The sequence below is a fragment of the Hibiscus syriacus genome, unplaced genomic scaffold (assembly GCF_006381635.1).
Source record: "Hibiscus syriacus cultivar Baekdansim isolate YM2019G1 unplaced genomic scaffold, ASM638163v2 tig00110332_pilon, whole genome shotgun sequence".
Classification (NCBI taxonomy): domain Eukaryota; kingdom Viridiplantae; phylum Streptophyta; class Magnoliopsida; order Malvales; family Malvaceae; genus Hibiscus; species Hibiscus syriacus.
Window position 1 is genome coordinate 8,359,054 of NW_024062688.1, and position 26,827 is coordinate 8,385,880.

General features: G+C 34.5%; 3 protein-coding genes, 1 long non-coding RNA gene and 1 pseudogene across 4 annotated transcripts; 1 reads left to right on the forward strand and 4 right to left on the reverse strand.

Annotated features, from left to right (window-relative positions):
* Positions 1–898: 898 nt before the first annotated feature.
* Positions 899–1,913, reverse strand: LOC120120089 (annotated as a pseudogene).
* Positions 1,914–10,957: 9,044 nt separating this feature from the next.
* On the reverse strand, positions 10,958–11,945 carry LOC120119884. Its single transcript, XR_005515866.1, has 3 exons — positions 11,814–11,945; positions 11,262–11,350; positions 10,958–11,183 (listed from the first exon to the last, which is right to left on the reverse strand). It is a non-coding gene; the product is annotated as an uncharacterized LOC120119884 (long non-coding RNA).
* Positions 11,946–14,175: 2,230 nt separating this feature from the next.
* LOC120119702 (nitrile-specifier protein 5-like) lies at positions 14,176–15,882 on the forward strand. The gene is made up of 2 exons (XM_039139512.1): positions 14,176–14,254; positions 14,820–15,882. The coding sequence occupies exons 1-2, from the start codon at positions 14,225–14,227 to the stop codon at positions 15,765–15,767; spliced, it is 978 nt and encodes a 325-aa protein (XP_038995443.1). The 5' UTR covers positions 14,176–14,224; the 3' UTR covers positions 15,768–15,882.
* A 457-nt stretch (positions 15,883–16,339) lies between these two features.
* On the reverse strand, positions 16,340–19,473 carry LOC120119429. The gene is made up of 2 exons (XM_039139243.1): positions 19,255–19,473; positions 16,340–18,737 (listed from the first exon to the last, which is right to left on the reverse strand). The coding sequence occupies exon 2, from the start codon at positions 18,621–18,623 to the stop codon at positions 16,503–16,505; it is 2,121 nt and encodes a 706-aa protein (XP_038995174.1). The 5' UTR covers positions 18,624–18,737; positions 19,255–19,473; the 3' UTR covers positions 16,340–16,502.
* A 3,778-nt stretch (positions 19,474–23,251) lies between these two features.
* LOC120119172 (transmembrane protein 256 homolog) lies at positions 23,252–25,283 on the reverse strand. Its single transcript, XM_039139047.1, has 5 exons — positions 25,165–25,283; positions 25,004–25,074; positions 24,836–24,916; positions 24,596–24,639; positions 23,252–23,560 (listed from the first exon to the last, which is right to left on the reverse strand). Exons 1-5 carry the CDS (start codon positions 25,202–25,204, stop codon positions 23,461–23,463), a joined length of 336 nt encoding a protein of 111 aa, XP_038994978.1. The 5' UTR covers positions 25,205–25,283; the 3' UTR covers positions 23,252–23,460.
* Positions 25,284–26,827: the final 1,544 nt, after the last annotated feature.

Sequence of the window (26,827 nt, forward strand, 5' to 3'; positions counted from 1 at the left end):
AAGTTGTGTTGAGTGGATAAATATGTTTAGACATACTTAATTCATCAAAAGACACCAGAACCATGCTTCATTACATCAAGTTAAAATTTGACTACGCTTCATCACATCAAGTTAACATTTGGCTTCATTACTCAACTAACCATTTTGGACATTTAAGATCGTTTAACATGGTACCGTTTACATGTTTTGTGGCTTGTCCAAACAAACTAATCAACGAAATCCCAAGTTTGAACTCTATAGCATGCTTTATCCCACACATAGGAAACACTAATATCCAGCGCACTCACATCCATATCATGCAAATCAAACAAGATCAAAAGACCTCCAAAATCTTATTAGAGTACAAAACAAAACAAATCAAAGTCTAACCCAAATGAATTCTACATTTGTCTTTAATCTGAAACCAAAAACAATTTTGTTACATACTCGAAAATGTAAACTTGTCAAGGATCAATGAATTGTCTTCTCACCAAATCATTCGAATATAGAACACTCATGCATACATACAAGCAGAAATTTAAGATTTGAAAACACAATACATGCTCTTATTGAACCGAAATAACTGAATTTAAAGAAGAAGATAGATTTAAAACGAAAGATGAATTGAAGAAATAAGGAAAAATCGCAAACAAACAAATTACTTAATTAAAGACTAAATTTTTGGTTTTTCAATTATGCAATTGGATATGAACAGTGAATATGTTAATGATTCTAAATCATGTGGCAACTTTCTGTGTATGGGGAAAGCATCAACTCTATCTGCCTCAATAACTTGAACGATTATAATCTACATTATAATCGAAGGAGAATATACAATATACATGAATGATTATAAACTATCTCCCCGTAAAAGCATTTTCATTTTAATGGAACTTGACAGAATTGCAGACTGTGACTATCACCCAATCTTCCATGCATAAAGAAACAAGCTGAACTCGCAAGTATTAATGGGGCTGCCTGAAGAATAATACCTACTCCCGGTGCTGGTATCACTGTCCCCTCCATGGCCACTTCCCTCGATGTCACTGTCGACTTCAGCTGCCACCGGCGTGAATATGAACAACCCGTGACCCATTCGGGTGCTGCTAAACAAGTAAACAACCAATCATGCACATCTCACATCACTTGCACCGGTTGTTTATCCACCAATACCAACTGGTTTCCCCTGAACTTCCACTGCAAATTCCTAACGTGTATCAACACTACCCCGTCCATGCTCATCCACATTTTGGGGTCTTTTGATCCGCTCGTCGAGCTCTCCACGACGATATCGTGCTCCTTTTGCTTCTAGCCGAACTGAGCTCGTGTCGCGAAGGTTTTCTTGGCAAACACGTTTTCCTTCTTGTAATACAGCAGTGGTTCCACCAATGCCGGTCTGCATTTTGTTCTCTTGAACGCTTTCTTCTTGTAATCCCCCAACAGTAGTACCACTTCTTGATCTGCAACGAGGGCGAAGTAATAATCCAATGTCAGTTCGAGGCCGCCGTTGAGTTTAGCGGAACGGATGTCCCAGTAGACGTCGAAACCCTAATGGATTTATACCCTTTTTTATACCAGAAATGCCAAGGCTTAAGGTCGATATTGCAAATGTATTGTGAAACTCCATCGGCACTGTTTATGATTATGTTGAGAGAATGGTTAAAACTTTGATGATGGATATCGACATGGCTATATCTTGATTATGAAAAATGCTTCTGAAAGGTCATATTGAACCTACCTCTTTGTTTGTATAATCCTTCATGTTGTCTGTTTCCATCTCTCATCTCATAATCATCACTACCACCCTTGGATTCTGTTGAAACCCCGTCGGAATCATTTGATTTCAGCCTTATTACTATCACATTGGAGAGTTTCGTTGTATGACCCCGGCAATTCGGTTCAATGATGTATGTAGGTGCAAGCAGCCAGAGCATGACTGTTCTGTTCGCCTGACTCGATTCGAGCCTGAATCGGAGGTTAATAGCTTGTCAAGTGGCCATCTCTTTCACAAGGCATGTGTTGAAATTTCAACCAATTATTCGGTGCATTAATGCACCGAATCTGTAAGTGTGCAAGTGGAATTGTGGAGTCAATAAAGTAGCTGCAAATTGTTGAAATAATAAAGGCATAACTACTAAATTGAGTCCCTAAACTTTAGGGTATTTACAAGATTAGTTCTCAAGTTTCAACTATAAATACCCTAGCTCATTTAACTTCAAAACCATCCCAAAACATTCCAGCTTTCTTCCAATACTAGAGAGAATTTAGAGAGTTTCTTGAGAGTTGTTTTATCCTTTTTTTTATTAAGAGGGAATTATCATTGTTTTCTCCTTGGTAGATCGAGAGAAGTTGTAATTCCTATTTTTCTCATAGTGAAATTCTTCTACCGTTGCCCGTGGTTTTTACCCTATTTTATTTAGGGGTTTTCCACGTAAATTTTGTGTCTCTTTTTATCTTCATTTTTATTTTCTCAAACTATCAATTGCGATTTTGCTCTATCCGATAGCCGTCTTCTGCAACAATTGGTATCAAAGCCAGATTTGAGTGTGTAATATCTGCTTACTGTCTTTGTGGTTGCCACCAAAAGGTAGATCCTCCAACATAAGAAAATAAGAAGTTGTTACCCATTTTTTGAAGGTTCTAGAAAACTATTCACGATAGTGAAATAGTGGGAGCTATCCGTAAAAGAAGCTATGGCAACGAAATTTGATATTGAAAAATTCAATGGGAGAAATTTCTCATTGTGGAAATTGAAGATGAAGGTCATCCTGAGGAAAGACGGTTGTCTAGCAGCTATCAGTGAAAGGCCGGTGGATTTCACAGATGACAACAAATGGATCGAAATGGACGGGAATGCTATGTCAAACTTTCATCTAGCATTAGCAGATGAAGTATTGCCAAGCATCGAGGAGAAGAAGACATCTAAGGAGATATGGGATCATCTCACCAAATTGTATGAGGCAACATCGTTGCACAATAAAAGTTTCCTTAAGAGGAAATTGTACACTTTCCGGATGCCAGAATCTACTTCAGTGACGGAGCACTTAAACACGCTGAACACTTTATTTTCTCAGCTTACATCCTTAAGCTGTAAAATAGGAGAACAAGAACGTGCTGAACTTCTACTTCAAAGTCTACCGGATTCGTATGATCAACTCATCATCAACTTGACAAATAGTAATGTCACCAGTCTAGTCTTCGATGACGTTGCAGCTGCTGTTCTACAAGAAGAAAATCGGCGCAAGAACAAGGAAGACAGACAAGTAAATCTGCAACAAGCAGAAGCATTGACAACGATGAGAGGGAGATCAACAGAACGTGGCCAAAGCAGCAGTCACAAATATAGTAGATCGAAGTCAAGGAGCAAGAAGAATTTAAAGTGTTACAATTGTGGAAAGAAGGGTCATTTGAAGAAGGATTGTTGGAGTCTAAATAAAAACTTCAATCCACAATGCAATATCGCAAACACTTCAGATGATGGAGATGCTCTATATTGTGAAGCGTCAACCACCGTGGAATGTAGAAAGAGATATGCAGACATATGGCTCTTTGATTCGGGAGCAACATATCACATGACCTCAAGAAGAGAATGGTTCCATCATTATAAACCTGTCTCAGGAGGATCTGTGTATAGTTGCAATGATCATGCCTTAGAGATCATTGGCGTGGGAACCATCAAATTGAAGATGTATGATGGAACAATTAAAGTTGTTCGAGATGTGCGGCACGTGAAAGGCCTGAAGAAAAATTTATTATCCTACGGATTGTTGGATAATAATGCAAGCAAGATTGAAACACGGAAAGGAATCATGAAGGTGTTCCGTGGAGCGCTTGTGGTGCTGAAAGGTGAAAAGATAGCTGCAAACTTGTACATGCTGAAGGGAGAGACTTTGGTAGAAGCAGAAGCTACTTCCAGGCTTAACAAAGGTATCACTTCCTTTGTGTGAGCATTGCATAACAAGTAATCAACACCGGTTAAAATTCAACACATCAAATTCTAGAGGAAAAAGTGTTTTAGAATTGGTTCACTCTGACGTATGGCAAGCACCAGTTACATCCCTAGGCGGAGCAAAATAATTTGTCTCATTTATTGATGACTACTCCAGGAGATGTTGGGTGTACCCCATTAAGAAGAAGTCAGATGTGTTTTCCACTTTCAAAAACTTCAAAGCGCGGGTGGAACTTGATTCTGTAAATACGATCAAGTGTTTCAAAACAGATAATGGAGGAGAATACACAAGCGAAGAATTTGATGACTTTTGCATGAAAGAAGGCATCAAAAGACAGTTCACAGTGGCAAACACTCCTCAACAAAATGGAGTGGCAGAGCGGATGAATAGAACCTTGTTAGAAAGAACAAGAGCAATGTTGAGGGATGCAGGCCTAGAAAAATCATTCTGGGCAGAAGCTGTCAATACCGCCTGTTATTTGGTGAATCGAGCTCCATCAACTGCAATAGAGCTGAAGACACCAATAGAGATGTGGACTGGTAAACCAGTTGATTATTCAAACCTCCATATATTTGGAAGTATTGTGTACGTGATGTACAACTCCCAAGAAATCTCAAAGTTGGATCCAAAATCCAGGAAATGCAAATTCTTGGGGTATGCTGATGGAGTAAAGGGGTATCGCTTGTGGGATCCCACTGCCCGTAAAGTGATCATCAGCAGGGATGTCATCTTTGTAGAAGATAAGCTACAAAGAAAAGAAGACGATGATAGCACTAAAAATTCAGAGACTACATAGATACATGTGGAAAAAGAGGTTGAACAATGAGATTCTTCTGAAGCAGAACCAACACAAGATGAACAAGAACCAGAGAATTCTGAAGCTCCAACAACTCGTCAATAAGATCGTGTGAGAAGACGTCCCAATTGGCACTCAGATTATGTTATAGAAGGTAATATTGCATACTGTCTTTTAACAGAGGACGGTGAGCCATCAACATACCAGGAGGCAATAAACAGCTCAGATGCTTCACTGTGGATGATGGCGATGCAAGAAGAAATCGAAGCCCTTCATAAAAATAATACATGGGACCTTGTGCCACTACCACAAGGAAGGAAGCCAATTGGTAACAAATGGGTCTTCAAAATCAAGCGAAATGGTGACGATCAAGTTGAGAGGTATCGTGCAAGACTGGTGGTCAAAGGATATGCTCAAAAAGAAGGTATTGATTTCAATGAAATATTTTCTCCTGTGGTTCGACTAACAACAGTTCGAGTAGTTTTGGCAATGTGTGCTACATTGGACTTACATCTAGAGCAGCTAGATGTTAAAACAACTTTTCTTCATGGAAATCTTGAAGAAGAAATTTATATGCTCCAGCCTGAAGGTTTTGAAGAAAAAGAAAAGAAGAACTTGGTTTGCAGGTTGAACAAATCTCTGTACGGTCTAAAGCAGGCGCCGAGGTGTTGGTATAAGAGATTTGATTCCTTCATTATGTGCCTTGGATACAACAGGCTTAATGCTGACACTTGTGCTTATTTCAAGAGGTCTGGTGATAACGATTTTGTTATATTGTTATTGTATGTGGATGACATGTTGGTTGTAGGACCCAACAAAGATCATATTGAAGAATTGAAGGCACAACTGGCTAGGGAATTTGAAATGAAGGACTTGGGATCAACAAACAAGATTCTAGGGATGCAAATTCACCGAGACAAAAGTAATAGGAAGATTTGGCTTTCATAAAAGAATTATTTGAAGAAGATCTTGTCACGATTCAGCATGCAAGATTGTAAGCCAATTTCTACCCCTCTTCCTATTAACTTCAAATTATCCTCCAGTATGCGTCCTAGCAGTGAAGAAGAGAGGATGGAGATGTCTCGAGTGCCGTATGCATCAGCAGTGGGAAGTTTAATGTTTGCTATGATATGCACAAGACTAGACATTGCACAAGCAGTGGGAGTGATTAGTCGGTACATGGCAAATCCAGGCAAAGAGCATTGGAATATTGTAAAGAGGATCCTAAGATACATCAAAGAGACCTCAAATATTGCATTATGTTACGAAGGATCAAACTTACTTATAAATGGGTATGTCGATTCTAACTATGTAGGGGATTTGGATAAAAGCAAATCTACTACATGATATGTGTTCAAAGTTGCTGGTGGAGCTGTAAGTTGGGTTTCAAAATTGCAGACAGTTGTGGCTACATCCACAACAGAAGCAGAATATGTAGCAGCTACACAAGCCAGTAAAGAAGCAATTAGGTTGAAGATGCTATTGGAGGAGCTTGGGCACAATCAAGAGTATGTTTCTCTGTTTTATGACAGTCAAAGCGCCTTGCATCAGAAATCCAACATTTCATTCAAGGACAAAGCACATACGAGTTCAGTACCATTTCATTCGTGAAAAGGTGGAAGAAGGGACGGTAAGATCCATACCAAAGACAACATAGCAGATTTCATGACGAAAGCGATCAACACTGATAAATTTACCTGGTGTCGATCCTCTTGTGGCCTGTCAGAGATGTAAGCAACATGATGGTACAAGGTAGAAAGAATGGTGTGAAGATATGATTGTTCCAATCAAATCTTCAAGTGGGAGATTGTTAAAATTTCAACCAATTATTCGGTGCATTAATGCACCGAATGTGCAAGTGGAATTGTGGAGTCAATAAAGTAGCTGCAAATTGTTGAAATAATAAAGGCATAACTACCAAATTGAGTCCCTAAACTTTAGGGTATTTACAAGATTAGTCCTCAAGTTTCAACTATAAATACCCTAGCTCATTTAACTTCAAAACCATCCCAAAGCATTCTAGCTTTCTTCCAATATTAGAGAGAATTTAGAGAGTTTCTTGAGAGTTGTTTTCTCCTTTTTTTTATCAAGAGAGAATTATCATTGTTTTCTCCTTGGTAGATCGAGAGAAGTTGTAATTCCTATTTTCTCATAGTGAAATTCTTCTACCGTTGCCCGTGGTTTTTATCCTATTTTATTTAGGGGTTTTCCACGTAAATTTTGTGTCTCTTTTTATCTTCATTTTTATTTTCTCAAATTATCAGTTGCGATTTTGCTCTATCGGATAGCCGTCTTCCGCAACAGCATGCTTGGTAAAGTGGTTGAACTATTGGAATGCTACATGCCCTCTTTGCAGGATGCTTTTGCTGGCTGAAGTAGATGCGTCCTGCTTTTGGTGAGGACACGAAGAGTTTTTCAAATTCCAGTGTACAGTACTTAGGAAAATGTTATGTGCCTCATATTAGTAAGATGATCAGAAACTAAATTTTTTAAGCAATATAAAAATTTTAAATCTTAACATTACGAATAAAATAAATTGGATTACGAATAAAACAATTAAAAAGGTCCTCTTAATGCTTGGGAAAACAGTCATTTGTGCACATCATACTTTGATGCCTAAATGGTACAAAATAATAAGATCCATAGATCAAGGTTTAGGGTTTTCGAAAACGAAAAAGAAAAACAATATCAAAGGGTAATATGAAAATCTCAACTTCCATCACGAGACCATAACAGTATGACAAGGTAGATGAAAAGCAGTTCACAAAGCAAAGTTCAACCTTGTCTAAAACCTCAAAATCATGCAAAGTACTGAAACGTTGATAATCAATATTGTACAAGTACAAAGTTCAAGAAATGCCACGTGAAGACAATACTACCAGGTAAGACAGTTTATCAAAGTTCAAACTATTAATTTTGGTTTATTTTAGTATTTAAACTTAATTATTTTTTTAAAAACCATATCGAATGTTTAGTTTTCATTTTATTTTATTGCCCGTCGTTAAAAACTTAACACGTTTAGTACTTAAACTATCGATTTTGGCCCGTTTTAGTACCTAAACATTTAATTCTTTTCAAAACTCAACCTTAAATTTTGAACCGGATAATAAAATAAAACAAAAACTAAAAATTTTAACGGCATAGTACTAAAATGAAACAAAAAATAAACTTTATATATGATTTTAAAAATTTTAAAATTTTAAATATTAAAATGAATTAAAACTGATAATTTAACTATTAAACGATAATTTACTCAAGAATACATGCTAGAAAAGACATTCTAAAATTATCTAATGCCTTGTTGGTTATATTAGTTAGCTATTAAATGCAATAAAGAATGGAAAGAACGATATAAAATATAAACGGTGAAAGTACATAGATAGTCGTCTAATTATAAGATTTTATTTTGTTGAGTCTTTAATTATTAAAAATTACAAAATAATCTCCCGATTATAGGGAGTTCCTTTGTTGAGTCCATTGACTCTTAAAAGTTATAAAATAATCACTCGACTATTCTTTAAGTTTCAAACTAGTCCTTTTTCATTAAAAAAAATTAACGGCATTTTGAGTTAGACGTTAATATATTAACTGATATATGATAAAATTTAATCTTATAATCTCAAACGGTTATTATATCTTAGTCAGCATATTAACATCCAGCTCAGACGATCCTTAATTTTTTAACAGAAAAGGACGAGTTTGAAATATAATGAATAGTCGAATGACCATTTTGTAACTTTTAATAGCTGAGGGACTCAACAAAGCAATTCTCAATAGTCGGGGATCATTTTGTAACTTTTAATAATTGGGGATTCAACAAAATAATATCCTATAATCGAGGGATCAATTATGTACTTTGGCCAATATAAATACGATTACAATATCTCATCTTCTCTCATCTTTTAATTCTATTCTCTGTTTTTCTTACTCTTCCCTCTTGCTTCTCCTTTTATCCTCTCTATTACAGTAATTTCATATTTTTCAAGGAATTCAACTTAATTGCTTAAGTTCGTTTCATTAAGAAATTGAATTAGTGCTTTGGTGAATAACATGTGTCATTAAAAGTCTGCGGGAGACATTCACTCATCACAAATGATTGTTGAGACATTACAAACTAACTTCCAAAATTAACAGAAAGCTAACCAACCTAACGAACAAACACATAAATAATGATATAACCTAACACCCCTCTAGATGGGACTGCATGGATATTAAAGAGGCCCATCTTGTCAACAAAAACACGATGCAAAAGAGGCCGAAGAGTCTTGGTAAACACATCAACTAGTTGATCAGAAGATTGAACGGTAAAGAGCTTCAAAACTTCAGTCTTGACCTTATCGCGCACAAAATAACAATTGATCTCAATGTGTTTGGTCCTTTCATGGAAAACTTGGTTGGTTGTCAAATGGATCACAGCTTGATTGTCACAATATAACCGAGCACGATCGATGAAGATGTGAAATGAGACAGCAAAGAGGCGAGCCAAACTGACTCGCAAGTAGGTATTTCTATAGCATGATATTCAACCTCACATGAAGAACGACTAACAATGGCTTGTTTTTCCGACTTCCAAGATATCAGACTATCACCAAAGAAAGCACAAAAGCCAAATGTAGAACATCGAGTGTCGGGAAATACATTCAAATAACTAATAATAAGTTTTTGGAGATTACTTATCAAAAAAAAAAGTTTTTGGAGATTATCTATTAAAAACATTAAATATTATTAATGAAAATGAGTAAAGACATACATTATAATTCATTTTAACAATTCATATCCGAAACCGAATATAAGAATACATGAAAGGTATAATCATAAATCAAGTGAACTTATTGGTTAAGAGATATTATTATTTTTAAAGATTTTATATTCGAGCACAACATTTACGTGAGCATTTGAATATTCATTATCAAATCTTTTAAATATTATCTAATTATCGTTCGTACCGATAAAAATTGCATAAAAGGATTAATATATATATATATGGAAAGTTCTATAATGTATGTCATTCATTGCAATTCACCATTAATTTTATAGGGTAAAATTTACAAATAGTCATTAAACTATGTAAAAATTATCTTTTTGAATACTTAACTTTTAAAAGTTACATAATGAATGTTAAATTTTAATTTTGTTACAAAACATGCACAAAACCATTAAGAAATATTTTAATTTTACTCTTAAATTTAATTTAAATAATTTTTATTAGGTTCATTGAATTGAAAATAAAATAGATATATATAAAATAAATATCATTTTTTAATTTTATATTATAAATATTAAATTTGTACCATATAAATTAAAAAATATTTGATATGATATTATAATATTATGGATTTATGATTTTTAAATTACATTTAAATTTGTTAAATAAAATTATTTAAAATATTAAACCGTGTCCATTTGAGGTTAATAATTTTAAGTTCACTTTCGAATTGAGCTCAATTTTAAACTTTTCGAATCGAGTCGAGCTCGACAATATTTGAGCTCAACTCGACTCGTTTACACCTCTAATTTTCTAATTTTCATTACTGACTTGCCTACTTTTATCTGGTTGTTTTTAGCAAGCTTAAATTGGAGCATTTATAAAGGAAATGGCCAAGGCTAACACAATAGCTTTGTTTATGAGTCTGGGTTTCCTACAAACCCCTTTTGCATTGAACTGTCAAGAGCTTCCTTAAGAAACTAACATCTTCAAGTATGTTAACTAGTTCCTTTGATCCACTCCAACAACTTGAAAAGTCTTACAAGCGTTTTTGTGAAAGATTTCAGTTTGTTTGTACTTAAGCATTGCAGCACTTTAAGTGGTTTGAAGTTCATATTCTTCTTTAATTTAGTTACTAAGTACTGCTGTGATTTTTATATTGGCAGGAATGGAGTTCCCCTGAGGCTGGTCAAGTATGAAAACAGTATTCTGTTCCAGATTGGCCATTGCTAGCAACCTATCTTATTAGTGAAGCAAGTGTCCAGAAATCTTCGAGATGGTGCACTTACATTTCAGCTCTTCCTCGACAGCCCTATTCACTGTTGTACTGGTGAGTTGATTTTACTTCATTACTTCTTTCACACGGTAGAGCTCTTAAAGAGTTTTACCTGGCTTCACTAATAAACTACAAAGGACCAAACATCTATAGTCCTTTGCAAGGTACTGTAATTCTCGTTGGCCCAACTGAATTTTTCATCTGAAGGGAAGAACCTTTAACTCCTCTAATGGTGGAAGTTCTTTAGATACTCTCGATACAGACTTCTGTACAAGGGATGGACTGCTGTTTCTCCTAACTATGCTTACACCATTTATAATCTGCTTTACACCATTCACCTTCTCCACTTTCCCACTAGCAGGAGCCTTTCTTTTCACTACCTCACTCGCAGGCACCATTTTAACTGCTCGCCCATTGATTCGTACTTTGGGGCTGGTTCAGTTTGTTGCATTTCCACTCGAAACGTGAATGATTTATCTGCCATAGGAAGATTATGTATTTGCCTCTCCAACTTAGCAAACTGATTCGAAATCGAGCTCAAAAAGCCGAGAGTACCCATCGTTCTTCCTTGGTTCATCACTTCAAAATTGTAAGAATAACAACTGTGTGATGCCAAGTATTGCTGCCATATCAGCGGCAAGCACCTGTTGAATTTTGATAGTAATTTAAAGTATGCAGCAGTGGTTTTTCGGTTGCATTGCCTTTACCATTATTGCGAAAATAAAGATGCTATTGTGGTCATAGTTAGTATCGATTTCGTACAATAACAATTTCAGGCGACACCATTACCGCTTAATAAAGGTAGCTATTCACTATGAACTAAGAAGTTTTTCTTGAAAGGATCAGCAAAATTATTGATCCAGCTAAAACAAGATATATCTCAATTATGAATCAAAAAGCAAGGAATCAAGATTATCAAATAAGGAAAATTTGCAGATGGAAAGACATTTGAAATGTGAAAAAACATAAACTTCAGTTGATGAATCAAACAACGTCAACAAAATTCCAAATACTATAAATTTAAACAACAAATGAACAGTAAAGAATAATATAATCTTAACCCCAATGTTCTTTTTAAAAAAAGGGATCTTCGAATAAAGCACCCACCAGTAAAGAAGATGGGTCTGGATTTTTTAATATGGGGCAAACCTATTTGTTGGGTTTTTAAAGGCTCTCTTTCTTCTCAATGACTGGAAAGGGAATGGAAGAGTAGCTTAATGGAAAACAAAAGAAAGAGATGCAAGCCACGATTGTGCGTTTGAATGAGAATGGTGCAGTGTTGACGTGTCCTTCCTTGGTTTCCCCAAAAATTATTATAATAATTATTTAAATTAGATCGATAAATATTATTAAATTATTCCATGCCAATTTATAATGCCATTTGAGATGGAAATATTAATAAGACACTTTTCACCTCTTAAGAGTGTTTGAAGACTTGTATAATACACTAAATAATTGTCCAATAATTTCGTGAAAGTAGTTCAATAGTATAGCAGAATTTACAGTGTTTAAAAGAATTGTTGTTATTTTTAAAGGTCATGGGTTCGAACATCAACGACTGTAGAAAGATGATTAAGTATTCATTATTAAATGATATAAATGATAGATCAAACAATAAAAAATAGTAACATTAAAAATATTAGACTTCTCTATTGAATGAAAAATAATTTAAGTACTAAAAGTGAAAAAAATGATATAATATCACGCCCATTTCTCATCTTTGAATTATTTTCTAAAAACTAAACTTTCATATTTCTAACAATTTGATAATTTATATTACTTAAATCTTTCTTCACTTATAAATTTAAAAAAATATTAAACACTTAAACATATTTGATCTCTTATATATTATACCAACGATAACTTTAATTAAATTTAGACTCGGATTGATGTGGATTTTTAAAAGCATTTGTGATTAAAAAAAAGCTTGTTTTAAGCGTAAAATCAATGTCAAACGGGTAAAAAATTAAAATAAAATGACGTGGAAACGTGGTTTCAAACCAACCGCAAAAAACAGGATTTTTAGCTTTTTCATTTTTAATTTTGTGTTTGAAAGCAAATTATAATTTTATTCTTACTAATGCATAGACTCCACTCAATTATGTATTTACATTTTATTTTTAATAATTTAATACTAAAATCCTTAAAAAATAATTTATTTTAATTACTTAAAAGTAAATAAAATTCATTTTTTATTTATTAAAATATTAAAAGCGGGATATTATAAAATATTTTTTTATAATTATATTTTATTATAGTTTAAATTGATATAATTTATATATAATAATAATTTTATGGATTTATTGTAGTTTAAATCAATATGATTTATATATAAGTATAAATATAATTTAAATGTTATATTTTTTAATTTACAACATAATGTCTATAATGAACATTTTATCTTTTCAAACTCACTTTTTAACAGCAACTCCAAACAATTAAATTTTAAACTGTACTTTTATACAACACTTTTGAAAGTTCATTTTTACAACATTTTAAAAGTCATTTTTTTAAATAAAACACTGCATCAAACTGGCCCGTAATCAACTAAAGTATAGCTTCATCTGTAATTTAGAATAAAAGCGAAGATAGTGAAAGAATGTAATTTAAAATTGGTTTGGGCGGCGTTTAAACTTTAAAATATAAAAATGAAAATGATGTAGAAACCTAAACCAGTTACGATTGAATTCAGAATTTTAAAATGATGAATTGCATGGTTCATAACCCTTTTTTTGTTATTATTATCAGCAGTGAGCACTAGGAGTTGGCCCTTTCCATACCAATCAAATTACAATCAAATCTTAAATTCACAATTTGAAAGCTACTTCTGCAATATCGTGAAAATTTGAGGGTCAAATATCAATTCCCCCTTTTTCCCTTTTTTCTTAAAAAGGGAAAATTGTACGAAATTAGTACTTTCCCATGAACAAATTGTGTTTTTGATTATGTTGTATCAATTTAAATCCAATCGAATAAGTTACTTTTTTTTTTTTGCTTTGAATAAATAAAATGTGAATTATTAGAAAAATAGAAGGATTTTATGGCAATGAAAATAAGAGCCAAAATCATCCAAATAAGCTTGTAAGTGATCCAGTCGGTCGATGTATGAAATGCCAATCAATATATGAAGCATGTGATGATCTTATCTTGTGGATAAGGATCTGCTTTCAATTTTTGCAGCTGGTGAGCCTTGGGTTGGCTGATATGTGCCAGGAAATATATGAAGTTAGAGGGAAAGAATAATTGTTATGTGTTTGATACTTGTTTTCGATTGAAGAAGTCACTCAATAAAAATAGAATAATTATTATTTTTAAAGTCTGATGTTCAATTTTTAACTTTTCAAAGTCAAAAGACTTAAAAAGAGCCTGTAATCAGAGGACTATTGACATATTTTACCAAAAAAATATAACGTGCTTCACTTTCACATAATTAGGTAGAGCGATGGTCGTGGTAGCTCAGAAAGCTACACTCTCCAGGTTCAACAGTGAAATTCTTGCCGACTACTATTTGCATATTGATGGCTGAGGTGCAAGGGAAATGGGTCAAGGTTTGTTCTCAATTCATGTTGGCTATGTTAGATATAATATATCTTTTCAAAACATTTTAAACTCTGGGCTTCTCCTTCTTCCCTCTCAGTTTATTTTCTGTTAAATATCTGTTTTGGGTCACATCCTCAGATTCATATTTGGTTGGGATAATTCCTGTTGGATTTCATTGTATACTAACACTCCTAAGTTTCACTGCATATTTTTTACCCTTCAACTTAGCCTTAGATTCCTAGTACATCAACAACCATGTTTTCACGACTTTATTTATCTGGGTTTTTCTTTTCATGAGTTTGTTGTAGCATTTCTGATTTAATACATGGGTAGTTTTTGCAAAAGTTGCAGATTTTTACGAATTAAAAGAAAAAGGGTCTGTCAAAAAAGGGATCTTTTGATTTAATTGTTTGCCCCTGGTTTTATTTTGTCTATTATATACACTGGTCTTTCGCATGGTCTGTGATTTACCTGCAGCTTCCTGTTTTGACTTTATCATTGATTACTGTCAAAATTGTAGCCATGATATTTTGATCTCCAGTTTTGCTCTTTGGTTTTGTAAATCTGTATTAGCTTAACCAGAATGGAATTGGTCCTGGAGCTAGAAGCTCACACGCCATAACCATTGTGGGACAGAAGGCCTATATCTTTGGAGGTGAGTTCACCCCAAGAGTCCCAGTTGACAACAAGCTCTATGTATTTGATCTCTGTACCTTAACATGGTCCGTTGCTGATGTAACCGGCGATGTCCCGCCTCCGCGTGTTGGTGTCACAATGGCCACTGTTGGTGAAACCATCTATGTGTTTGGTGGTAGGGATTCTGAACACAAGGAGTTGAATGAGTTTTATTCTTTTGATACGCGTACGAACGAGTGGGTCCTGCTTTCCAACGATGACAGTGGCCCGGCTCATCGCAGCTATCACTCCATGACGGCTGATGACCAACATGTTTATGTCTTCGGAGGGTGCGGTGTTTCAGGCCGACTTAATGATCTATGGGCTTATGATGTTGCTTACAAGAAATGGATCAAGTATCCAAACCCGGGAGATAGTTGCAAGGGAAGAGGTGGACCTGGATTGGCTGTCGTCCAAGGAAAAATATGGGTGGTTTATGGCTTCTCTGGAGTGGAAATGGATGATGTGCATTGCTTTGATCCAGTCCAAGGAAAATGGTCCCAAGTTGAGACAAGTGGGGAGAAACCAACAGCCCGGAGTGTATTTTCTACAGTTGTGATTGGCAAATACGTAATCATATATGGTGGGGAAGTGGATCCTAGTGACTTAGGTCACCTTGGTGCTGGTAAATTTTCCGGAGAGGTTTACGGTTTGGACACAGAGACATTGGTGTGGAAGAAGTGGGAGGATGATCTGGGTCTAGAAACTCATCCCGGTCTTCGTGGATGGTGTGCTTTTGCCAGCAGCTTGAGGGATGGCCAACTCGGGCTTCTGGTTTATGGTGGCAACTCCCCTAGCAATGATAGGCTCGATGACATTTTCATTTTTGCCCCATGTGTAGCATAGCAAAGTAACCAAAAACCGAGCAGTGGTTGATGGTGGTTCTGTATTAGGACAACAAGGATAATGTGTGGTTTTGTGCAGTAAGTTGCTATGAATAAGTCTAGAGTTTTACGTGCTTCAACGCTTGGATTGGTTATTATAGTTGAGTATTATCACACATATTTGATAATATGGTATTTCGAGTAAGTTTCTGGTTCTGTCATTCTATACCAGAAGTTTTAATACAGATGCAGCGGTTGTTCTGCAGAAGAAATATCTTCATGTTGCTGAAAACCATATATCTAAGTATCTATACAAGAGAAGTTGCTAAACACATCCAATACCCATATTTAACATATTTGGCGCGGAATATAGTGATATAACCTTCCATAGACAAGAAAAGTTTTCAAAAACTTAAATATACCCAGGTCGGATATGTAAATCATGTGAGTAAAAAAAACAGGTAAGCACCTGCATTGGTTCTCAATTCCAAAATTGTTGTGATCATCAATAGATGTTAAAGCAACCAGAAGGGTTTATATTGGTAACCAAAAACATTCAATAGATTCAGAATTGTAGAAGCATAGATGTTCCTCAGCAATATTACATCCTCTAAATCATGAGTTAATGTTGCATTGGCTGCTAAGCATAGTGTGAAATGTTTGTACAGTCAAATCTAGTTTTTCTGTATGAATGGTAAACCAAATTCCAAACTAATCATGCCTCTTCCTTTATCATTTCTTGCAAGACCAGGTTCTGTTAAGCCTTCGCTTCTGTTGCAGCATGAAGAAGTTCGTCCGGAATTGCCGCTGGGTCCAAATCCCAACAATGTTTGGGTAAATCACTGGATTCTCCTTGAAGTAACCATGAAGGAACCTGATGCGAAAAGCGGAACATCTCTTTCCTTGGAATCCATCTAATGGCATCCTTTTTTGTATTTCTCTGATACACTGTCTTGAATCCTACTAACTTGACAAGGGGAGTAACACAAACTCCAAGCTCTTCAGAATAATCATCGAGCACCTCCACCATCTCATATTGGTGCTTCACTTCATCGGGAGTCGACCTGTTCCATTCTGGTGACCAATTCTGATAAACAGCCCAAATATCACCACTCTTGGGGAATATGCGAACGCAACCTCCCCTTCCAGCCTTTTCTCCTCTCAGAAGATGAGAGAAAATGTTGACCTGATCAATGACGTCAGAAGTCCATGCCCTGAAGTGCCCACAGGATTTAGTAAACCCAGAATCCAACCAATTCACTGACCCGAATTCATTATCAGTCTTGGAGTTCAAGTAAGTGATGTGAATCTTAAATGGTTTTACAGAGACAACCTGGCGAATCAAGCAATATAATCGAGGCATACCATCATCTTCATCGTACAGTCCCCATATTTGCTTTGGTTTGAAGCATTCCTCTGACCTATCTTTGTCAAAATCATGAAAGTCGGAGTCCGGAACTGTGATTGAGACTGGTGCACTTTTATGTGATGCTGATTGATGAACAGAAACATTTAAATCCGATATCTTGGGAGACTTGCAGACTGGTGGTGGTTGAACTCCATCAGTGCCTAATTTAACTGCCGAGGTTGAGGCTGAGGTTGCGGCTGCGGCAGCTGCTTCTGAAGCCAACTTAATCTCTTCTAATTTCTTTCGAATTTCAGTCATAGCCTTGTCAATTAACAACTTCCTAGTATCAACTGTCGGTGGTGTTATGCATCGCCTAGTTGGTGGTTCACCTGGATTGAAAGGTTTTGGATCAGGCTCAACACCATTCCCATTTGCTAACCCTCCTTCTGATGATTTTAATGCCTTGTCTTCATATCCACTTTTAAATTCGGAATCAACAATAACCTTCCTTTTCTTCTCAACTCCACCAGTTTTAGATCCAGAAGCTTCGTTATAGCCATTGAACAATGGAATTGTATGAGTGACGATATTTTTCATATGTTTTCCATTGGCACTTGATTTCATCTTCAGCCCTGCTCCTCGATCATCTCTGTTGGTCTGATAAATGGAATCAGTGGAAATGGTTGATAATCCATTATGGCCCACGACCCCAGTAGAAGTTCCAGAGTATGAACTCCACTGAAAAGACATGTTAGAAACATAATCGAATCCATGCCCGGAATGATAACCTGAGACCACATTTCCAGCAAATGAAGTAGCATTCGTTGGGACATATGTGACCCCATCATATCCATGACTTGTGTATCCGTTACTCGGCACATAAGACCAAGGACAATAGGGGAAAGAACCGTTCACTGGGGCTGACCCTGTTTCAACGGCAATGAAAGTACCTCGGCAGTTCTTACATGAGAGTCTCTTATTGACATACTTACGGAGATACTCGTACTGAACTTTACAAGAGGTGCATACAGTCCAGAAAGTATCAAGTATACCTTGTGAAGTATTTGAACAGTTGCTCAAACCTGTAACCGCAGTGCCATATGTTGGAGTTTGAATCACTCTAGAAGGCATCTGTTTGTTTCTCTTGATATCATAGGCACTTTTCTCAATTTTATCCGACAACAAAGTCCACGCCTCAGATACGAGTTTGAAAGCCCCGTCAGCTCCCACACTTTTATTCTTATCGGGATGGAGTAACACAGCCATCTTTCTGTACTGTTTCTTCACTGTATCTCTATCTGAAGAAGGCTTCAATCCAAGAATCGAATAATAATCTATGTCACCGTTACATTTAGCCTCAGATGCAGCATAAACTTCGAATGTGGACACCATCTGCGATATGCCCTCTAATCCAGGATACAACGATTTAGCCTTTATTGCATAGTTCTTGGCACCTGCAAAGTCTCTTTCACAAAATCGCTTCTCAGCAGCCTCTTTCGCTTTAAGTGCCTCTTCTTTGTTCGCTTCCATTTGGAAAGTTCAAATTACTTTCAAAACCAAACTCTTGAAACAAATGCTATACAGATTCCAAAGTGACTAACCATAAAAGAAGCTGAACTGTCACATTCAACCATTTCATCTTTTCTGCACATGGTCACAGCACAACATTTAGATCTTTTAGCAGATCAAGCTTCATTTTTTTCAGGTAAAATTGTACTCTACCAAGTTATGCAACCTTCAAACACACTTAATTAAACCTAACCACGATTCCTTAAATTTAAGATCTTAACTATTTAACTTCTATTCAAAATTTCAAATTATGAAAACCCACATAAAAGCAAAAAAAAAATGTCCAAGCGAAACTAAAGGTTAATTTACAGTTAACTTCTCCTCCTATCATTTTTCTCAGTTTTGTTTATTAAAGCCGATAAAAGGCGGCTAAAGTTTGCATAAATTTGAAAAACTAAATCCACTAATTTCAAAGCCAAATAAAAAACATCAGATGGATCCAAATTAAACAACTCAAACAATATTTAAACTAAGTAATTGAACCCAAAATTTTAACGAGAGGGCTAAAACTTTTAACAACATTTAAGTGTAGGAGCAGACATTTCCACATAAATTACACTTTAAAATAAAAGCACACACACACTAAACTTACCGAGATTTGGGCAGCAATGGAAGCGAGGCAAGATGCAAGACCCAGATCGCCACGTGTAGCAAATTAAGGCTCCAAGCTAATTTTGGAATCTCAGTGAAGAAATGAAAAATCAAACTATCAATTCTTTGCGGAAAGCTACACTGAACTAAGTGGAGGGAAACAAATTAGGGTTTTCAATTCGGAATTGAGAGGGAGTAGATCGTCGATCAGAAAATGGAGGGTGGGGGGAAATTAATAAAAATGATAAATTTCAGTGAAAGTAAACCATGTTAATAGTATTTAATGATGGGGAGAGCTATTTTACACTTTTGTGCGTAATACGCACAGTTTATTTGTTTTTATATTTATATATAAAAATGAAAAGAGAGACAATTAGGTATTGTAATATATGTATTGCAATAATTATGGTATTGATATCCTAGGAAAAAATATAATGCGTGTGGTACGTATCTAGGATCTTCACTATTCCATAAGATAATAATTATCATACTGATACGAACCTGATCAATTTTAATATTTATCTTTGACAATCGAAAATCAATAAAATTTTATTTTAATATCTTCAAATCTCACATGTTTATATAAAATTTTGAATTATTTAAATATATTTTTTAAAAAATTTGAGTTCATTGAGTGATTAATGACAAAGTTTATACATGTGCATTGTTGTCGTCGATCAATCGACTTATCCATTTGTTTTCTTCTTAAGTTTAAGGATAAAATATACAAATAGTTTTCCGACTCTAAGATATTATTTTGTTGGATCTCCAAACTATTAAAAGTTATAAAATGATACTTTAACTATAAGGAGTAATTTTGTTAAGTCACTTAACTACTAAAAGTTACAAATTATTCACTCAACTATTCATATGTTTTAAACTTGTCTTTTCAATTAAAAAAATAAATGTCGTCTGAGTTTGACGTTAATATACTAATCGAAATATAATAAAATTATATTTTAATAATATCTATTGGCACTGGCATTGCTTTTAGGCACTAACTCGACGAAATAATGTTTCAAGTACTAGCTCGATAGTATAATAGTATAATGTAAACAAAGATTTTATCCATAAAATACAATTCAATAATTCTGAGATTATATTTTATCATATATAATCAATAGGTTAACGTCTAACTCAAACAATCATTAATTTTTTTAATAAAAAATAATAAATTTAGAATATATAAATAATTAGATGATCATTTTATAATTTTTAATAAAAAAATTTAAAAATAATAAAAATTATTTTATAATATTAAATAATTAAGATACTCAATAAAATAACGTTACTAGTAGATCGTTTATGAAACATACCCTAAAATTATTTATTTATTTCCGCCCTAGCAAACAAAGCCGGCGAACATTTTTTGTCATTAGCTTGTTGAGCTTCCCCCTAAACTCGTATTTGTTACACCACTGAGCCCAGCTTGTGACGCTATATTTGTTCTTAATCTGGACAAAATGGGGAGTCTTAAATTCAGCTGCATTCTAATGGCGATTTTTGAAGCTCAAATTGAACAATTAAAAATTGCACAAGGGGTGAATCGGTAAAAATTGTTTAGAGAGTAAGGAGAAAGAAAATATAGTCAATTTTGCACAGCGATTATAGTGGTTCGACTTTTTAACTAAGTCTACATCTACTATCTTAGCTCCTCACTAAGGATTTTCTAACAAATTCACTAATTTATTCTTTCTTTTTCAATTACAAAGAAATAACATTTACAATACTCTCTAGCTTTTCAAAAGTTCAGCTAGAACCAAAACCCCTTTACAAGGAAAAAAATGTAAACAAAGAAAACCTCTAAAAGGTAGGGTGTTTACAAAATAAAACTCACAAGAACAAAATATTTACAAGAGAATAAGAATAAATAGTGAAAATATCTTCACTTGTATTTGATTGTTTAAATATGTGTTATAACCCTTCTTCAAGTGTCTTGAACTAAAATTTATATGTTAGAATGAGTTTGTGACCGTTTCTAACCGTTGGGAGTAATTTAGAGTCGTTGGGATGCTTTTCTCTATAAAATAAAATTGCCCAGTACAGAGGGTATCGGTACTCATATAGGGAGTATCGGTACTACCTTTGTTATTTTTAAATAAAACTAGCCGTTGGGCATGACAGTATCGATACTATTATGTAAAGTAGTATCGGTACCCCTTTAGGTATCAGTATTATTTTTGCATTCTGGAAATTGAGAAATGTTGGTAGTATGTGAGTATCGATACTACCTAATGAGTATCGATATTTCCCTTACTTTAGGTATCGGTACTACATGAACAGTATCGGTACTTCGTACGTGAAAATAAGTTTTGTGCTCAAATTTACTTTTAAAAGACTTTGAATTATTTTTGAAGCCTTTGAAAACTTTGAATAAATTCAATTCAAGTCCAAAAACATTTTACTTTAATTTGTTATTAGCTAATTCCCTAATAAGAAGACCATTTCAGTTTCTGGTAGAAGCAATTTCTACCATTATCGTGTCTTCATGCATGGTATGTTTGGTGTTTTGTCTCCTTCTGTAATTTTAATTCCATCCTTCATTGAAAATAGAAGTGCAGCAAGAATGACTGCAATCATTAGAGGTGCTTCGAGTTGTCCTGCTGGTTGGACACCGAAGATTTCTGCGGGTCCATTTCTGTTCTTGCTGAATGCTTTTTGACAATGGAGGAAAAGCAAAATGGAGTATGGCTATTAAGTGCAAATTATTCTTCCTTCTAACATTTACTCCAAGGACACTTTCATTTGAGGACTAGAAATGGAATACCGGGTAATCAACTTCTTCTCTCTTTTATTTCCTTCTTTCCTTTGAGGACATTATAGCAAGGAACTATCCTTTTGTTTAACCAAGAAGATAAGACATGAGCGTGCTATGGCTTTATATGAAAGTTCTTTTAACGGTAGATATCAGAGGTTCAATCAGTAGAAGCTATCTCGAAACCTAGTGATTTCTCTATGTTTATGATTACATCAAGCTCTTGTAAATGGATGACTGCTTTCATGTTCTCAATTGTAAGCGACAAATCAAGATCACCACACTCTTGAAGATTTAGCAGCACATCAACTAAATCATCTTCCTCTAAGTTACCATCTACAGATTTTGTAGTTTCTCTCTTCAGCTCATGGTCATTGATTATGTTGATATCTTGTCGATCTTTAGATGAATTCTTCCCAGTGCAGGCTTCACCACTGAAGTGATGATGAAATTCCAGCAAAGGAAATATAACTTACACGTTAGAGCTGCCATCCAAGTCATGAGTTTTTCCGATGGCCTTTATGAATACCTGTTGATCCTTGCGCTTGCAACTAAATGCAGCCCTAGCAGTAATGTGGTTGCTTAACAATGACAGCTTCCGGAAGAGATTTATGGGGGACAGATTTACGGGTTGTCCCCCAGACAAGGCAATGGACTCGATCATATTCTGGCCTCTTCCTTATTGATCTGAATGCCTGGACACACTTAGCACTCAAGAGCTCCAATGTGCAAAGCTTTCGCAATTGTCTCCGAAAGCTTGACGTAGAGGCAAAACCCGATAGTCTTACAATTGTATGACATTATCTATGCAGCAAGAAGTCGAGTCCTATGAGCAAACACAAGGTCGTGCTTCTTTATCACTTCTTTTGCTTATTTGGGCGATGAAATAACAATGGCTGATACCGTGTTTAGCCTTTAATTTTTTATACATTAATGGATCGTATTTCTCAAATTCTCCCGGCGAGGATGGCGTAGTGAGCCAAAATTTTGGCGCAAGTTACCAATCAATGGCTGCTAGTAAGGATCAGGAGGCAATCTCTGCTTGAAAGTCTCCTGTGTTCTTTCATAACCGTGAAAACCAGTAGGAAAGGGAAGACGAAATTATTACCTGGTTCAGTTCATGTACTAAAATCAGTTAAAAACAAGCTTTCAAAAATACCGTAGAAGTTATTTTTCAATCAGTTTTGTTCAAAATAGCCACTATTTTGCTGAGATCTAAATGCACAAGAAAACACGTAATTTGTCGCATAAACCAACAAATTATGTCCTTGTAATCACGAATTTGCAGTTAAAATTGTATCAAGGCACATCTCAACAAATACAGTATCTATACAAAAGTTACATTGTGAACAAATGGTATGACAAATAGGGCAGCATACGTTTGGCAAGGCATTTACCATGCTCTAACTTGTTTATGTTAAAGTATAAGTACTTTTAAGAAAAACACAATCCTTAGAATAACAGACTTGCCCAACCAGCGACAAAAGCAAAGCCACCAAACGGAGCAAGGGCGGAAAATTTTCTATCCTCGAGATATGCAGCCGTGTAACACCTACATACAAACATAGTCCGTTATAATTTCACCGTCAACAACCTAGATTCTGCGTTATAAAGGCAGACAAAAAAAGATCAAAATGGCCAAAAAAGTGTGCAAAATGCATTTCAAACAAGAAGGATATGAAGATGTTAAACGATATCAAGGTTCGGCCTATTTCCTACAAGGATTTTTTCTTCTATACAAAATGACTTCAAAGTAGCTATTATGTAAATGGGGTCCCGGTTGTTTACAAAAATTACTTTGAAAGCATTTACCCTTACATTCTACATATAATTTGGATGTGGCAAAACTAGCAATAGATATCATGAGGGATGCTGGTGTGAAGTTCAGTGCTTTCCTTAATGGCAGAAACTCTAATTGGAGGAGAAGCACTTGAACACTAGACCGTTATATAAGCATTTGCAACTGATTACATAATTGTATTGATACATATGGCTTTGTCAATTATTTAAACCAAAGATATAGAGGACCCACAGAGTTGAATAAAAGCTGTGCTATGGTCTATGAATACCATTACAGAGATTACAGTTATTCACAACATCACAAAAGCATGGTGTCACAACACCCAGAGATGCCATGGAAAATTTCATGGTTTCAATAGAAATACATACACTACAAATGAAATAATATTAAGCAACAAGAAATTTTATAAAAATGTTTCAAGATACTGCAAATATTAGCGACGTGGAATGTATTTTCAGCGATGTTATAAGCATTCTTGTTGTCTAACCTCGTTTTACAATACATTGTTGCAGAACTAGCCATTTTATATGCCAAAAAATTCTAAATGCTCCATCATGGAGAATAGTCAAACACGTGCATAAATCAAAAACACCAGTTTAAAACCATTAAGTGTATGATTTTCATCAAGGAAAGTAACCCAAAATACGGAATCTCAACAAATATCAATCAATCAAAGTTCGAGACCTCTAACTTCCCTTTCACCAAATCCCTTGTTTTCAGATGAAGCATCCATCAAATGAAAATTTCTGAGAAAATTAAATAGAATTCAAAGAGAAGGCAACTTACGATCCAGAGAAACAGAGAATGCCAGCAGTCAAAAGACCTCCAAACTGAAACAGAACAAAAGTGAGCTCTTAACCCATTGATAATTGGACATGAAACAATAGAATTCAGCGCATTGTTCGATTAGTCTCTTAATAAAATCGATCAATAGAGCAACAAAGTACTTCTCATCAAATAATAACCAAACAATGCCTCAGGAAGCTAAAGAGGAAAACATAAATAAAAGGGCAAAAGGGAACTAACAATGTGGGGGCGTTTGGCAATAGGAGCAGCAAGAAGGGCAGCCGTGTGAAACAAGTGGTAAGTAGAAGCGATTTGCCATACCTTAGTTTATCATCCAATTCCAATAAGAAACAAACCCATAAAAGGAAAAGGAAATAAAGAGCAAAAATAGGGTAATAAAAAGATGACCTCTTTGTAAACGGGATTTTCAGGTTTGAAGATATGGAAACCATAAGTGCCCAATCCAAGAGCTGCAATTCCTGTCATTCAAAAAGAAAAAGAAAGAAAAAAAACCCATAAGTATATGTAAAAGAAAAGGATCGGAAAGATGAGAGAAAGAAATTAAGAACCAGAAACAGCAGCAATCTTATGCCAGTGATAAGCATCCATTTCGAAAATTCTCAGAAACCCCCTTCTCTCTCTTCAGTTTTGACTTCCGGTTGCATAAGCACGATCTGTTTTGCTGCAGTTAGCTTATTTTTCGTTCTCATCTATCTACATATATATAATTTTATTTAGGGTAAATTGTTCAAATGGTCAATAAACTATACTCAAATGATGTTTTTGTCTATTAAATTTTGAAAAATTAGAAAACTATCATTAAACTTTTTTTTTGGAAAGGTTATCAATAGAATTTTGATTTGATTATAAAAAGATAATTATGCTTAAAATGATTACGTGATATAGTTTATGTCCATCAAAATGGTGACTTGATATGTTAAATTAATGAACAATATATCATTTATCAATTGTAATTTAAAATTTATTTTAATATTTTTCAAATGGTTCTAATTCTAAGATAATTAGAATTTACAAAATATCATAAATTTAATATATATATATATATATATATATATATATATATATATGAGAACTTGTAATTTTTATAAAATTATATTTTTTTGAATTAAAAAGAAAAGGAAAATTCTTTAATATTAAAACCATGGCCAATTATTTAGAGAAAAGTTGATCAAATAAGCTAAGCGGGTAAAAGAATTAGCTCATTAGTCCATTTTTTAAATTAATTTGGATCTATAACAAATATTACAGTGTATGAGAAACTTGTCATGCCCACATGACGAGTTTGTTCAAATAATATTTTTATTTAAATTCATTACATCGTCGTAATAAATTATAATAAAATATAATTTTTTTATTAGAATTTACCATGTCGGAGTGAATCTTGAATAAAAAATATAATTTTTTAAAATTCGTTGAGGAAAACTATTGTTTAGCGTGTAGAGCGCCTCGGGTTGGATGTGTTGTGGAAGTGGTTCATTTGAAATTGGGCCACTTCCATCATGTTCAAACCCATATTTGCTGTGCTGAGAAAAAAACAGGCTTTCACCCTTTGGTTATCCTAAACGCTGTTCTTGATTCCAAATCAGAACCAAAAACTGGTGATATGAAGAGAGATTCATTACTCTGCACCTCATACCACCCGCTGGGATCATTATAAGCATCTCTCAACCACAAATAAGAATTAAATCTTTTTCTTTTTCATCACCCTCCTCAATTCTCTGTTATGTCTTCATCCTTGTTAAAACATAAAATGCACGACTGTGACTTTTCATCCAAAACTAAAAAGGATAAACTTTCAATAACCACGTAACACATTTATTGCTATCAATAACCTTTAGGGATGTTTGGTTTACGGAAAAAAATCATTATCAAGGGAAATAATATTTTCTATAATTGTATTCACACGTTTTGTTCATGAAAAATAACATTACTAGGTAATAATTTATTACCAATAGTAACATTTTTTAGTTAAAATGGTAATAATGTCATTACCAATAGTAACATTTTTTAGTTAAAATGGTAATAATGTCATTACCAATAGTAGCATTTTTGTAATGTGTCGAAACAGACACAAGAAAATAATTTCCGCGAAAAAACAAAACCTCACTCTTTTATTACATATTACACATATAAAAGGATAGGGAAAATAATTTATTTTGTTTGTCGTTTCAAAGAAAATAATTATTTTCCCTATCATATTAAGAGATATAA

Bases quoted from the DNA above. Each gene is read 5' to 3' on its own strand.
- LOC120119702 (XM_039139512.1), top strand. From the start codon at position 14,225: ATGGCTGAGGTGCAAGGGAAATGGGTCAAG. The intron at 14,255-14,819 runs GTTTGTTCTCAA...AATCTGTATTAG, and splicing joins TGCAAGGGAAATGGGTCAAG to CTTAACCAGAATGGAATTGG.
- LOC120119429 (XM_039139243.1), bottom strand. From the start codon at position 18,623: ATGGAAGCGAACAAAGAAGAGGCACTTAAAGCGAAAGAGGCTGCTGAG.
- LOC120119172 (XM_039139047.1), bottom strand. From the start codon at position 25,204: ATGGATGCTTATCACTGGCATAAGATTGCTGCTGTTTCTG. The intron at 25,075-25,164 runs GTTCTTAATTTC...TTTGAATGACAG, and splicing joins TAAGATTGCTGCTGTTTCTG to GAATTGCAGCTCTTGGATTG. The intron at 23,561-24,595 runs GTAAGTTGCCTT...GTTTGTATGTAG, and splicing joins ATTCTCTGTTTCTCTGGATC to GTGTTACACGGCTGCATATC.